This window comes from Nelusetta ayraudi, unplaced genomic scaffold (assembly GCF_046127955.1).
Source record: "Nelusetta ayraudi isolate G7.1 ecotype Tasmania unplaced genomic scaffold, CSIRO-AGI_Nayr_v1 ptg000160l, whole genome shotgun sequence".
Lineage (NCBI taxonomy): Eukaryota > Metazoa > Chordata > Actinopteri > Tetraodontiformes > Monacanthidae > Nelusetta > Nelusetta ayraudi.
In genome coordinates, this window is record NW_027466210.1 from 909,451 (window position 1) to 924,868 (window position 15,418).

At 50.4% G+C, this 15,418-nt stretch overlaps 1 protein-coding gene across 1 annotated transcript in view; it reads right to left on the reverse strand.

Annotated features, from left to right (window-relative positions):
• Positions 1–2,187: 2,187 nt before the first annotated feature.
• The window catches only part of lamc3 (laminin, gamma 3), an 88,522-nt gene continuing 75,291 nt past the window's right edge, over positions 2,188–15,418 (reverse strand). The window contains exons 15-28 of the mRNA XM_076013920.1: positions 14,664–14,817; positions 14,368–14,510; positions 13,869–14,047; positions 12,241–12,481; positions 10,474–10,757; positions 9,280–9,356; positions 8,221–8,355; positions 6,481–6,697; positions 6,102–6,176; positions 5,137–5,308; positions 4,449–4,651; positions 4,044–4,184; positions 3,846–3,945; positions 2,188–2,956 (exon numbers count right to left, since the gene is read on the reverse strand). Of these exons, the coding sequence (XP_075870035.1) occupies positions 2,718–2,956; positions 3,846–3,945; positions 4,044–4,184; positions 4,449–4,651; positions 5,137–5,308; positions 6,102–6,176; positions 6,481–6,697; positions 8,221–8,355; positions 9,280–9,356; positions 10,474–10,757; positions 12,241–12,481; positions 13,869–14,047; positions 14,368–14,510; positions 14,664–14,817 (2,360 nt within the window). The 3' untranslated portion in view covers positions 2,188–2,717. The remainder of the gene's footprint in view (positions 2,957–3,845; positions 3,946–4,043; positions 4,185–4,448; positions 4,652–5,136; positions 5,309–6,101; positions 6,177–6,480; positions 6,698–8,220; positions 8,356–9,279; positions 9,357–10,473; positions 10,758–12,240; positions 12,482–13,868; positions 14,048–14,367; positions 14,511–14,663; positions 14,818–15,418) is intronic.

Below are 15,418 nucleotides of genomic sequence, written 5' to 3' on the forward strand. Positions count from 1 at the left end.
ACGTGACCCGTGCGACTTACCCGCCACAACACACTATACAGTATAGAAATTGGATGTGGAGAATTTTGGTGATTTTCTGCACTTAATGAGCCTTTTCATCATATTTATGATCCGTCTCTTTGCATCTTTTACGCAGCGCCTCAAACGTGACTAATTGGCGGTTTTGGGCGCGTTGAAAGCAACCCCAGAAGGACAAAAACAAGAATGAAGGGAGGTTGACACACTGGGGGGCCAAGTGGAGGATTTTTCTTTTAATGTGACTCAGATCTGATTTCCTAATGACAGTGTGAACGGCACAAGATTTGAGACGTAAAATCAGCTTTTTTTCTTTTATTTATTTATTTATTTATTTATTTTTTATCTCCGGGACACTTTGCCACAAATGAGGGAATAAGTCCCGAACGTAAACGAGAGGCTGGAAGTAATCTCCCAACACCACCACCACCGCCGCAACAGCCCTGATGACAATCTGAGTTTATGTTTGGATCATGGCCCATTACCGCTGAAACCACTCCAGCGCTGGGCACCAGTTCCGCTACTTGAATTATTAGCCTCTTAATGAAATTCATGATTTCCGCCCCGGCAAACGGATCATCCTCAAGTGGCATCGCTCACGTTGATTCCTTTTGATTTACATGGATTCTCACTGCGGTACAAACCAGCCACCAACGGTTATATTTATGCAAATGGGAGAGAAAAAAAAAAAAAAAAAACCCAAAACAAAGCCACTTTGTCTGTCCAAATCACTGCGAAAGCAGAGTTGCGACTGACCCACGAGCCTGCGTGGTCTCACCAAATGGTGTCTGCAAACGTGTCGGGATGACTCAGAGTTGCAAACGGCAAAACAAGCGCGACGCTTTAAGAGCTAGAAGCTGTCCTAACGCGAGCGCGGCGCTCGCAGACTTTCTTGAAAGCGCTCCAGACTGGAGTGGATATGAGCGCACACGGCGAGGACTTGAATACAAACCCTCCTGATGAGGAACTGGCGTGCAAGTAGGAGGAAATGGCAAAAGCAACTCAGGGGGAAGTGGCCCGGGAGGGGGGGGGGGGGGCGACCTGATTGGCTGGGAGACGGTGGAGAAGGGGGCATTGGCTGACGAGGAATATTTGGAGCAGGTGTGATGGCAAGTGGGGGAAGGAAGGAAGGAAGGAAGGAAGGAAGGAAGGGGCAAACAGGAAGTGTAAAGTCTGCGACATTAAAGGGACATTTCGGCCGTTCACGTGACATTTTTCGAAGGCAGGCGACTGTTCTGGAGTTTCACAGAGGTGAAGAATTCCACTCTTCACCAATAGAATGGAGGCAAAAAAAAATATAAAACAAGAACCAAACAATGTGACAGTGACAAACGTCAGCGGCTGTTGTTTCTCCGTTGCCTTCATCTCTGCAGCTGAACAGCAGGAAATGTATTTAAATAATAACAATTATCCTATTCATAAAAAAAAAACAAAAACAACTCGCTATTATCCAAAGCAACGCGAGCATGTTTCGCCGCTAATGCGTTGAAGCACAACGGCGTGAACCTCGCCAGGATCACTGGTGGCGGACACAAACACCTGCTGGGTTGAAAGTTAGCAGACGTAAAAAGGACAACATTAACAGCGCGCGACGACGCACTCACACCGTTCCGACTCTGCGTCAACTCCATTAGGAGTAATTCGGCGGGCGCTGCGCGCAATACCGCGCATGAATATTGCATGAAGTGGCCTTTTAAGCAGCGGCGCTCTTCCCTCCCCGCTAAGCTCCGAACTGCAGCTTGAAATGATAATGTTGCTCCGCAGCTCGACAAATCTCGGCCCCTCTGAGCTGAGGCGGAATTTGTCCAACTGCGGATCCGTCACAAGCGCGCTCGGCTGTCATGCAAATGTCGCCACTGCCAAGTTGAAGAGCACAAAGGAACGGACGAGAGGTAAGCCGACATGTCAGGCAGACCACGGAACGCGGTTATGGATGTCCTGTTATTGGAATGGACAAAAATGGCCTTGTGACTTCAGGACCGCCACTGGCCAATTGTGCTGCTGGTTGAATTCATTTCGAAATTTTCTAAATTCAAACTAATTAATAAAAAAGACGGACTTCCCGTTAAGCGAGGAAAACTTCGGTAAAAGTCACGTTTCCTTCAGACGCAGACGAATTGCGACAAAAACTTTATTACAGACAAAAAACACACCGTGCTCTGGTTTCCCCGAGGTTGGAGTAATTAGTTTATTATTTTGGCCTCCTTATAATCCCTTGTATGGCTTGACAGCAGCGTCCACTGAAAGTGACGTTTTAAATGCCCGCTAGCGTACAAAAAGGCTTCGCTTACGAAATTCGAAGGTCGTACCGGAGACGTTTATCATTTAGACAGTCACACACACACACACACACACACACACACACACACACTGTTTGGCTGAACGTCCGTGATAGAGGTAGAAATCCTGACCTGCGGCCCCTCCGAGAGCGAAAGGACTAAGTTGCTAACTAGGTTTGGATTGCAATTGACCGTCTTGAGGGGAGCGAAGAAAATCTGCATCGACGTAAACGCGACACAGTAAAGAGTTATTAATAGTCGTGATCCTGTGAAAAATATGGAGGAATATTATGCGGAATGAGAGACAGTTGTGAATTAATGCCACGGGTCTTTTTTTTTTGGGAACTAAAGCTGCTTCCTCCTCCTACTACATTTTTTTGTTTTTTTTTGAAGCGCACTTCCTCCTCCCCCCAGGGCCTCGGCCTAGGGGCAGGACGGCGGCAGGTTGAGGGCGATGTCCCTCAGACTGTCCCTCTCCTCCGTCATCTCCTGCAAGTCGCGCTCGATGCCCGACATCTGGCTCTGCTGCTCGCCGGCGGCCGAGCGCAGCCTCTCGATCTTGGCGGCCAGCGCCGGGCTCTCCACGCTGCCCCGGAGGACCCGCAGCCGCAGCGCCGTCTCGTTGAGGATCCGGTCGAACCTCTCCAGCGGCACGCTCCCGTCTGGAGGAGGAGGTGGAGGGGGAGGAGGAGGAGGAGGTGGAGGAGGAATAGGAGTCGGGGGATGTGGTGGGCGGGAGGGGGTGTCAGAACAGATGGATGAGAATCACGGAGAAGAATCGAGATACTTTATCGACCCCCGGAGTCCTGCAGCCTTCTGTTTATTTTTTTTAAAAAAAGAAAGAAAATAAGCAGCATCCATCAGCTGGAACTTCTACAGATGTAATTGAGGGCTAATTGGACCAATAGGATTCTTTACAGCTTACCAGTCCAGACCTGGTAGCATCATCCCCCCCCAGTCCTGACAAAACTGCCACTAGCATTAGCATGAGATTCTTTAGCCGTAGCTAGGCATGCATTAGCTTCCTCCGTTTTCTTCTACTTTATATCACTTTGACAGTTGGCATGCGACTTTTTGCCGCCCGACTGCCACCTGCTGGTGGAGAATCAGGGACGTAATCATCGGCAATTTCAATCAATGCAACGTTAACCCTAACAACAGGTGGTCATCAACCACCACCTCCTTTGGGTTTTCCTTCTGTTATTCTCATATGAAAAGTCGCCCTGGCAACGCATTTGCTTTTACAGGGCGGCGCGACTTCCTTTCTCGTTGATTCTCCGAGAGCATGGAAAATTGATCCGAGTTAACGAGGACGAGAAATGTTTAATTGAATTATTCCAAAACTAAACTGGGGCTTGGCAGAAGCGGCGCCTCGTCCAGCTCCGCCGCGGCCACGGTGTGTTTTCGGGTTAAACGAGGCATAAAAAGCCACCGAGCTCTTTCACTGGTCTGACATTTACGGTGTAATGAAGACGCACGACTTGCATTGATACGGAAGACTAAAAAAAGTGGCGGCGGTGAAAAATCCCCATGTCCGCGGGCCGAACCTACCGATTTTGCTGATTAGCTCGGTTAGCGTGTGAGAGTAGGCCTTCAGCTCCAGCTTGGCCGCCTCCATCTTCTCCTTTATGCTGGTCAGGGACACGCCAGACTGAAAAACGAGGGAGAGAGAGAGTTTTTTTGTCTTGGAAGTCGCTCACGGGATGTTGCAAATCACGATGCGAGGCGGAATGTGTCTTTGTTGGCCACCTCGGGTGGGATCTGCGAGTTTGCCGCGTCAGTTAGCATCTCCTGCTCGGTCAGCTGCAGCAAGGCCGAGTCGACGCGGGCGCCCAGGTGTGAGGATGCCGTCCTGGTGTGCTTGGCTTGGATCAGGACCGCTTTGGATTCCTGCGCACAGAGGAAAAAGACGGGCATCCCGTTTTTTTGTCCCGATTGGTCCCTCAGTACTCACCGGCTTGACAAAAGAGAAACTGCAGGAAGTCAGACTTGGACGCTGGGCGACTTGGCAGGATTTAGCTAATGCTCTCCGATTTGAGTAAAAAATTCAGACTGCCCCCAAAGTCCTCATCATCCTGAGCTGATACTTTACAAAAATCAAACTGTGAACACACACACACACACACACACACACACACACACACACACACACACCTTGGCCACACTGTCTGCCGTCTGCTTCAGCTCCTCGGTGTCGTTCCTGGAGACGCTGGAGTTCTCCAGCGCCGGTTTCAGCGTTTCCCGAATCTGCGAAACCCTTTTGCGGACTTCCGAGATGACCTTTTCCCTCAGGGGTCTTTCCTTCTTCGCCGCAGCCTTCGTCTGGGCCTGCCGACGAGGCCACTCCTTCACCATGGCTGCGTGGACATAAGCAGGGAGAGGAAATCGTCCGTCCAGAGACAGAACCTCAATCAACCGGCGAAATATACGGTAAAAAAAAAAAAAAAAACCCACCAGAAGACTTTGTTTTGATGTCTACGCTGTCAAGGTTGGATTTGGAGGGGATAAAAGCTCGCACAAAAGAACTTCTGAGGAATCTAAATGATTCATATGCAGCCAACATTTCATTATGGGCGGCGGCTTCAAAGCCTCTCAAAACATCCCACCTCACCGCATTTGTCATGCCGCGGCGCCATTCAAGGCACGCCGGGTGGGCTGAAACTTTACAGCGGCGACGGTACCTTTATTCAAATCGTAACCCCGAGCCGCCGGCGCTTCCTATTTGTTTTTCGGCGCGAGGGCTTGACACCTCCGTCGGAGGCGAGGAATTCCGCCGACGTGTTTCGACAGAGGGCGGGAAAAACAGAGAAGAGGCGCAAAGGAAAAAAAAAAAAAGACTCACAATCGAGTTCTCGGTGCAACGTGATCGCGTCCGATTCCACGTCTTTGCCCTCCACCACGGCTGACAGGGCGGCGACCTTTGCCCCCTCGGCCCGGGCTTGCAGCTCCAGGAGGTCGCTCTGGTGCTGGGCGAGCTCGTTGCCCGACGTGTTGAGGCTTCGGTCGAGTGCGAGCTGGGAGGACGGAGGAGGACAGTCGGTGGAAGCGCGAGCACACTTAATGCTAAACATCCATACGAGTGTGCTTTAAGTAGCGCAAATAGGATTTGTTACGTCTGCGTTCTGCATTATGTCGAGGTTTCACCATGTTTTGCATTCATGCGCCGTACAGTGCGGCGTGCTAGCATTTTGCTGGCAGCAAAAGTTATCGAGACTCAACCGGCGGAAGAAAGAAAAGGGTTGAAATTACAACCAACAAGAAAGCGCCGCGTTTCATTCGCTAATTGGCCACGTGGTGCCACTACAGTTGAGCGTGCCAGACTATGAAAGCATTTAAACGAAAATGTCAACCTGTTGACCTCGGAATAATTCCAAATATGTTCAAACGCTTCACCCTCGTAAGAGCTGCAGTCTTTCCACAAGAAGTCTTTCACAATTTTCTCAATAAGCTAGCTGATGCTACTTGAACAAACCCATACAGTGAAAGGTAAACACAATGAAGGTGGTCTTGTGCCAGTTAGTTTTGACAAACAACTCACAGTGGCTCTGAGATCTTTTTCTGGTTACAGTCTATACTGGTGAGCAGCCTAGTGAGAAGCTGGAGTGCATGCTAAGCAGTTTTTAGCTAATTAGCCCGTGGAGTTTTGGGACAATCTCGCAATTATTTCTTCAATTTGGGAATGCCTCGTTCCGTGGGGGAATACCCGATGAGTATTCTGACGCAAAACCACAGGTTCTGCACCGGGAACACCCGCGACTCTTCGGTATTCTCAGCAAGCCGTTTTAGACACTTTTGCCTCCCGCTGACCTTTGTGATGAGCTCGTCTCTGGCCTGGATTTGCAGATCGAGCTGCCCGGCCCGTTTCCGTAGGTCGTCACTCCGCTGGACAGAAAAAGCAGTAAGCAGAACAGAACAAATGTGGATCTCTTGTTAAAGACAATGCCAGACAATCCCCCCCCTCCCCCCCGGGGGCCCTAGCGCTAATTCGCCCCGTCCTGCACCATCCCGTGGCTGTTTAATCACTGCAAAATGCTAAAAACAAATCTCCCCAGTCACCTCGGCCATCCTTGCTGCTGGCCAAATGTTGAATCAAGTCGCGGGGTTTTAACAAGAGAGACGCCGGGATTTGAAACTCCGGGCCACTTTCAGTGACCTTTGATCAGGTCCACCCAGATTCGGTCCGTACCCGGGAGGCGGCGTCCACGCTGCCCTCCGCCGTGCGGTCGGACGGACGTGTCTGGTTGAGCGGCGGCGGCGTCAGGCCCAGCTGATGCAAGGATGATGTGATGTTGCCCAGGGCCAGCTGGAGAGCGGCCGACTCCTCCCGCAGGGCCCGCTGTTGGGCTGCGGTGCCGTTCACCTCTGCTGTCAAGTTCTCCTTCTGCTGCTGCATGTTTGCGATCCTGGAGGCGGCGGCGGGAGGGAAAAGGAGAAGGAATAAAAAGACGCGGTAAACACTTGCGATCGCGCCCGGGACTTCTTGTGTTTGCTGGACGCCCGGCAAAGGGTTGCAAGAGTGTCGTCGGTAATTCGACTCCTCGTGTTCCAGGATGGTTTTTTTGTCTTTTAATCATCTGCACAGCTGGAACAGCATTGATTGTGTTGATTTCGTCAAAGACAACAAAGTCATTCTGAGTATTACATGCATCTATCTACCTGTTAGAGGTGTGCGATTGACTGATTTTAAATCGAAATGGAATTTTATTAGTCAAGACAATGTTAAAAAAGGGAAAATCTTAAAATGTTCCTCTCGCACGCTCCAGACTTGCGCGCCTTTACTTTTTATTTTGAAAGTGATGTTTGGTGACAGACAGTTAAGGTTGTCACTTTATCCACAGGGGGATTAATTTGTGTTTGCTTGTTCTTTTAAAATGAGGACAAAATATTTGAAATAATTTATTTCATTGTCTTTTGTAGTTTTACCAAAAAAAAAAAAAAATTTACTCGAAAATCTAGTTTTTAGAGAAAAAAATAAATTGGGATTTTATTTTTGTCTAGAATCTATCTATCTATCTATCTATTTATCTGTCTGTCTATCTGTCTGTCTGTCTGTCTGTCTGTCTATCTATCTATCTATCTATCTATCTATCTATCTATCTGTCTGTCTGTCTATCTGTCTATCTATCTATTTATCTGTCTATCTATCGGTCTGTCTATCTATCTATCTATCTATCTATCTATCTATCTGTCTGTCTATCTATCTATCTATCTATTTATCTGTCTGTCTGTCTGTCTATCTGTCTATCTATCTATCTGTCTATCTATCTATTTATCTGTCTGTCTATCTATCTGTCTATCTATCTGTCTATCTATTCGGCAGTGGAGTTACAATCTTATTGCCGCCTCTCCTGCTGTCTGTGTGGCTCTGTGGAAGCAACAACCCGCTGAGTCACCTGATATCGGATGACTCGTCTCAAAAGGGACGGGAGGTGCAGCGGGGGGGGGGGGGGGGGGGGGGGGGGGTAATCAATTTTTAAGTTGCTTTGCTCTCGTTGTCTCGTTGTCGCCGGACGGGAAGCTTTTCTTTCTCCATTTGCTTTTTTTAAATTTTTTATTTGCATCATTCCCTCCGGCTTTTCCGGCAAGGGGGGGGGGGGATAATCCTCGGAGCAATCACACGCTCCGAGATACAGCCGGCGTGCGGCAAATCCGAGAAAGCAGACGGCTTAGAGCGACGGCGTCGCCCCCCTCCTCCGACACCGCCGGCTAAACGTCTCATTCCTTAAACGGCGGCCGTGCTTGAGGAGGGAGGCCTCCCTTCCTCCGCTGAGGAAGACGCCGACGGGGCTTTAATGCAGTCAGAGGCGCGACTCCGCTTTGAAAGGTACGGCGGTGCGGCAAAAAGGCTATAATGCGTGAGGGGTCTGGGTGGGGGGTGGGGTGGGGGGGTGGGGGTTGGTGGGCCGCTCCACTCCCTGACGCTCACCGCTCCGTTAGCTTCCCGATGTACTCCTCCGTGGAGTTGTCCCGCAGGAGATCCGTCAGGGCGTCCAGGGTCCGCCTGGAGGCGTTCAGCGCCCGGCCGGCGACGGCCTCCACCAGCTCCGCCGCCTCCCTGTGCCTGCGTGGGGGGGTGGGTGGGTGGGGAGAGACAGAAAAGCGTTAACTGAAGCGGAGGGGGCCGTTCCAGCGAGAGCCGCGTCGTCGTGACGGTCGCCGCCCGAGGTGAGAGCCAAAATGGATTTGGGAGTTGCTGTAGTTTGGCTTGGATTGGCAGCGACTGTAATTTGGGGCCGGGTGATAAAAAAGCGGCAAAGCAGGACGGAAGGAAAGCAGGAAGGAAGGAAAGCAGGAAGGAAGGAAAGCAGGACGGAAGGAAAGTGAACCGGACCAGATCCCCAGATCCCCTCCTTCTTCTGCTCTTTTTTTCCAGTCCCTTTATCTCCAAAGGTCATTCAACAATCAAATGATGCATTGCTGTGCGGTGGCTTTCGCGAGCAAAGGGTTTGGGACACACTTTTTATTGCACCCCTTGGCCTCAACGATACAAACCAGCCGGATGAGGAAAGACTCTTGCTCGTCCATCTTGCCAGCTTCCAATAGAAAGCGCCATCGATTTGGTTCTAAGGACGTTTTTTTTGTTTTTTTGTTGTTTTTTTTTCTTTTTCTTTCTGAGCGATGCTTTTAGTCTTGTTGCCGTCCACCAGGCTAAAACCTGCAGTGCGGAATCTGATTGGATGGTTTTGAAGGTGGCTACGCTAATCACCCTTTCTGTGGGCTCTTCACCTGCTGGCGATGGGACTCAGGAATACGGAGGAAAAACAAAACAAAACAAAACAGAAAAGGCTCAACTCTCACCTTCAGATTGCTATGAATTAAATAACAGCTGTTAGTACGTTGAATTTTTTTTTTTAACATTTCCCCCCATAAAACTTTCATAGAACTCGCACACACACAAAAAAAATGTTTTTTTTTTTTTTTTTTTCTTTTTTAAGAAAATGAATAAATTATTGAACAGATAAAAAGGACCATTGGCCTGACTCGCCTCTTCAACAGGACCTGCGAGTCATTGACCATCGTGTTCCACTTGTTCGGTCCCGATGCCAGCTCAAAAGGAATGACCTATCCGGAGAAAAAGAACAAAGACGGAGAAAGCAGCTCTGAGAAAAGAATGTTTAATTAAATGACAGTCCTGAATGCTGAGTGGAATTTCTTGGAGGCAGAGTGTCCATCTAATAATTCATTTCTCCTCACTGCTGCAGGACAGACTGTGCCCGCCCCCCCGCAGAACTGCTAGCAGTGTTGAATTTTTGCAGCCGCATGTAAAGCAGCTGCAAAAAATCTGCATGCAGCTCCTGAGCCGCCCTCCGGTTGGTTTGAATTCGGCCAACGGTGAGACTGGGCTAGCGAAGCTACGCAACTTGAGCGTCAGACATAGAAAAACCTCATTGTCCCTTGCAGCTCCCGGTTGCGTGGAGAACAGCTGCTCGCTTACAATATGTGGATGCAAAGGTCGACAGGACTCCAAGCGCATATTTTTTCATGTTCACATACTGTAAATGTCGGGGTGGGCGGGCATTCAATGCAAGCACAAAGAGCAGGAACGGGAGCGAAACCAGGGGACCCGGACCAAGACCAGGGGCAAAACCAGAACCAGGACCAAGAGCAGAACCAGGACCAGGACCAAGACCAAGACCAAGAGCAGAACCAGGACCAAGATAGATTTAAACGCTCTGTTTTTTCTTTTCTTTGAATTCTCCATGGTTTTTCCTGCCTGGGTTCAAAACATCAGCGGTGCAAGAGCGACTTTTCTTTTTTCCTTCACTTTGATTTTACAAGATCACCATCATTTTCAAATCCCGACTGGCATGGTAAAGATTAACCGACTACAATAAAGTACATTTCAATGAAATACTTCAGCGGCGGTACAAAAAGAACTGCGTGCGGCTCTGCAGCCGCGGGTTGCCGAACCCCTGGTTTGGCGGAGCTGCTGCGCAGGTAATGGGAAATTAAACAGGAAATGAAATTGCTGCTTGGGGCTTTGTCACGTGATTAGCTTCCGTGCTACGAAGTGGCCGCACACTGGCGAAGAAAAAAAGCACGCAAACAAACTATTTCACGTCTAAATGAGGGGTTATTAAGGCGTTACAACCATAATAGCTTCTTCCGGTCGCTGGTTTCTGCCTCCCTCTTTCTTCTTCGGGCTGATTCAATTCACCCCAACAGGTTGGCGACCTACCATGCTGTCCAGGTCCAGCGTGGCCTGCCGCAGCCGCCCCTGCGACCTCCTGGCCGTGGCGGCCGCCCGGGCCAGAGCCCGACACGTCGCCTGGCTGCCGCCGCCGTCGCCGCTCCACTCCTCCTCCTCTTCCTCCTCCTCCTCCTCCTCCTTCCTCTCCTCCTCCTCCTCCGTCACGTCGAGGCTGCAGTTCAGTGCCGACGCCACGCCGTGCAGCCGAGCCTGGAGTCCGCCGGTGGAGGCCTCCAGCGAGGAGAATTGTTTAATGAAGGCCTCCCGCGCTTCTGGAAGGACACAGGGAGCAAGCGGGAAAAAAAATAAAAAAATAAAAAAATAAATAAAAGCGCAGCTCGGTCCGTCACAGATTATACGCAGAGATATACACTGCATGTATACATTTTTTTCTCTCCTCCCCGATCTCGGTGGGCCGCGCCGCGTTAACGCATTACTCTCACTTACGGACTGGCGCTTGACTTTCATCCTGATTCCGTGTGTCTGTTTGTTTAAGGGAGAAATCAATACGCAATTCCGCCCACATTTCTTACAGTCTCATTTCGTGGCGTCGCGCCGCTTCTCTCCTGGAATACAATTACTTTCAAAACCTTAACTTATGCTCTGCTTGGCTCTCTCTCTCTCTCTCTCTCTCTCTCTCGCTCTCTCGCTCTCTCTTTAATTATTATTTTTTTTTTACATCTGTGCCGCCTAAACTGAGATCTAACCAGTGCACGGGAGTCCTGGTCGGTGATAGATTTTCTCCTCCACGCCCACACAGTGAGTCTGTCACTCCCACCTACTCTTTAAACTGCTAAATGTCTTTGAGCACACAGCTGGTAATTGGGCGTGTGCGTGTGTGTGTGTGTGTGTGAGGTTGTGAGTGTCGGGGAGGTAGATTGTTCGACAACTGTTATCTTGATTGGGGCTCTAATGGCGGCAAAGCGGGGATTAGCGGCGCGGCGCCTGTCATATAAAGGGGGATTAAGTTGGTAAAGCTGTGCCGCCTCCCATATTGTTATGATTTGTCTCCATTTGGCCCCCGCGCGGCTGAGCCCGTAAGCCCCCTTTTCTCTCCACCGCTAAAGATAATGAGGATGTATTGGCATTGTGTTTAGTAATTGGGAAAGGTTACGTCGTCCAAATGCCTCCTGATTGAACTGCTTCGCATTGCGACGTCTACTGCGGCGGCGGTGGCGGCGGCGGCGGCAGCCCGCAGAGGGAGACGCAGCAGACGCTGCAGCCGCGGCTCATGTCACGTTTTTGAAGCACGCATGAACCAGCAGTCAAAAAAAAAATTTTTTTTTTTGTTTTATCCATCTATTTATTTCACGGCAGGGGCTCTGGCAACGTTATTCAGTCAGCATAACAGTTCTGGGGTTTCACAGACCCGCCAGTGTCAATAGCCAGTGGTGGACAAGACACAATCTGGCCCCCTGCTGGCAGCATCGTCAGGTTACAGAGGATGTTGCAGTTCAATTCATCTCAACACCATTATTACTACTACACCGCACTGGCTGGGGGACGCAAACACAATTACATCACTTTTGCTACGTTACCAAATTTTACACAGTTTTGATGGAACTGGTTTGGGGGAGCACACTGCACACTTTAACATACTTCACTACTCCACTCTGCACGCGACAAAGCAGCCTTTTGTTTACAAGCTAAAAACTTGCCAAAGCTGATACACGCTGTATGTCTGCACAGGGACACAGTTGTCCCCGGAGGCTGCAGGAGATATTTGTGGCAAACAAACAGAACCAAAAGGCCTACCTTGAAATGCCAGGAAATCCTCCAAAGCGTTGGGGAGAGTGTCCTCCCGCTGGTCCTGGTGCTGCTGGTGAAGCCATGCCGTGTGATAGCCCAGTAGGTGGTGCTGTTGCTGCTGCTGCTGCTGCTGCTGCTGCTGCTGCTGCTGCTGCTGCTGCTGCTGCTGCTTCCTGGATCTGCCTCGACAATCAAAGCGAGCCAGGAGCTTCTCCAAATCCTGCAGGCGACTCCTCAGCCTCTCCGCCTGGAACGGCACAGAGATTTATGGAACACCCGCGCCGACTGCGGGAATACACAAAAAAGGACAAAGAAAAACCACAAAACAAACGGCGACGACCCGATAACCCAGAGCTGCAACGATAAACGCCCCAGGGAAAACAATTATATACATCTAAGATCTATTTACTTATTTATCCAGACAAGGGGATTGAGATGGGGCTTTGATTGGTGGAACGCCACGACATCCGAGGGTAGTCTCCCCTCAGAAGGCAATGAATAAATGAATAGCAACAACAAGGATAAGGCTAAAATAGGATTTTTCTGTCGGCGCTCGCTTACACTGCTCCGAGTCTTTTTTTATTTTATTTTTTTTTTAAAGAATCAGATAAGAAGCCTGCTGGTTGTAAAATGAGAAGAAAAAAAAAAAGTTCACGTGCAGAATCTCTCCGCCTGGCCTGGACGCCGTTAGTGTCGCTGGCCCACAGCGAAGAGGTGACGATTCCCCGCCGAGGCTTCTTTCCCCTGCGTCGAGCCTTCGGCTCCACAGGTGACCGCCGCTTTCTGTCGCAGGCCAAAGACGCGCACGCTGGGGCTGATAGGCAACTTGAAGCCGTGTCGCCGGTGCGGATGGTTGTTTGTCTCTGCGTGTGGCCGCGGTGCACCTCGGCGACCCCCCCACCCCCGGGTGCGAGGACGTGGAGGGAAAATGGCCAATAACAGGGGAGAAACCTCTAATTCTTTCTCTCTGTGCGCCTCTTCCCTGCTGCCGGCGGAGCAGAAAAGGAGGGCGGCGGGAGGGACGGAGCGGCCATCAGCGGGGACAAAAGAAAAGCGACCGGCGAGGCCGGGAGAAACCACAGCGTGCGACTCGGTTTCAGGTGCGCGGCGGCGAGGACGGAGGTGGAGGTGTGACGGCTGGAGCTGCGGGAGTCCAGAGGTTGGGTGGTGGTGGTGGGGGGGACACCTCCCAGCGCACGGCGCTCTAGAGGAGCTGTGCCGTGTGTTGATACGTGAACAATGTTCGAAAAAGGGGACGAAACTCGACAACATTTCACTCACTGACGAACGGCTTGGATTATTCGGGACTGAGGCCCAGTGATGAGACCAGCTCTGGAACCGTGCAGGTCATCGCAGGGCAAATGGACATGCGCGAAAAGTCACCAAATTTCGCACATAAATGAAGAGAAAATGGCAGAATTCGACTCTCTAGCGCCCCCTAGAGGCATCCAAAAATTAGAAATGGCCCCGAGTTGTTGTTGTTGCGACGTTTTTTCCATAACCTACATTACGCACTTATTTCATGCCTTTACAAAAACAGGCCAGCCTTGTTTGTTTTGCTAGCTGCAGCTCGCAGAGGCGGTTACGTCATATTTTCCCGGACGTTCAGACTACCAGACAGCGAGCCGACCCACCTGCTTCATGACCAGGCCGTAGCAGTCGGGGCACTCCTCGCACTGGTGCGTGGCCCTGTCGTGGAAGTAGTTCATCTCGCATTTGTCACACTTGTAGCCCACGAAGCCTTGGCGGCAGTGACAGGTGCCGTTGCCGCGGCACTGCATGGAGACGGAGCCCATCGGGTCGCAGTTGCAAGCTGGGGTGAGGTTGGGGGGTGAGGCAAACAGGAGTTAGTTCTTCTACCTTAAAATGATCATTTCACAATCGGGTTTTTGTATTACGGACTTGTAAGAGGGAGAATGACAGCACAGTGCCCCCTGCTGGCCTACTCTGGGATCATATAATTGTTAGGAATAATGGTAAAAGTTGCCTGCCGAGCAACTCGGCAAAACTGAGTTTCACTTTGAAAAGGGGGGAGGGGGGGTGTTCCATTTTGTTTCTGCACCATCATCTGCAAGCCGCCACTCTCCCTGTTACGCGTCAAGAGATGGCCGCTGATTTTCCGAAGTCCCGCACCTCTGCAACCGTGGGACGAGAAGCCGAAGAATCCCACCCGGCAGGAGTCGCACAGGGTCCCCTCCACCCCTGGGTGGCACACGCACTGACCCGTGAGCGGGTGACACGCCTCGGACGACGAGCCAATCGGGTTGCACCGGCACCTGAATGAGTCAGGGGGACACAGACTTTTTTTGTCATGGATGTATTATAAGAACTACAGAACAACTTTGTAGGGCGGGAATTATTATTTATTTTTTTCACACTAGTGGCCACTTCAGGTACTGCTCCCAAAATCAGAAAAAAACGGGAATCACCTCTCGCAGCCCACGGCAGGCTGCAGGTTGAAGAAACCGACTTCGCAGTAGCTGCAGTCCCGGCCCGTCACGTGACCGAGGCAGTGGCAGTGTCCGGTCTGCGGGTGGCACTGGCTGGTGAGGCCGGAGGTGCCCGAAGGATTGCACGCGCACGCTGGAGGAAGAAACAATTATTAAACACTGGTAGTAACAACATTCAGAGGTTCGATATCGGCGGAATAATTGGAATTGATTTTGTTGCAGAGGAGAGAAGTTTGGTTCGGGGCTGGGAGAGGATAAGAATTTCTTGTTTAGTCACTCGTTTAAGATGTTTAATCTTTCTTGGCGTGTAATTTGTCATTGTTTAGCTCCGCCTGAAAACACATCCCGTTAAAATTTGCCCCAAACGAGGATTTAAGGCGATATTGTCCAAATACAATCTTTCCTGAAGGGATTGGGTGGCCGCGTGGTGCTCGGCGCAGTGCAATATGTGAAAGTTTGGAGGATTAATTCCGTTTTCTAAACCTGTGTTGCACCGTCGGGGGTAAGAATCTGTGACGTGGGTGAAAAAAATGCAAGTTTTCATCCAAAGTTCTACAGGAAATCTCTGTGAAAAAGTTTCCCCACCGTGATCAAAACATTAATCTAAAGCTTCCCTGGTTCCTGCGAGGATGCAAAAAAAGAAAAAATCCATTTGATTAAATTATCGCCGATAACAGTTAATGACGCACTCACTCATCCCGGGTAAACAAATCACCAGACGCTGCTCGGCAAAG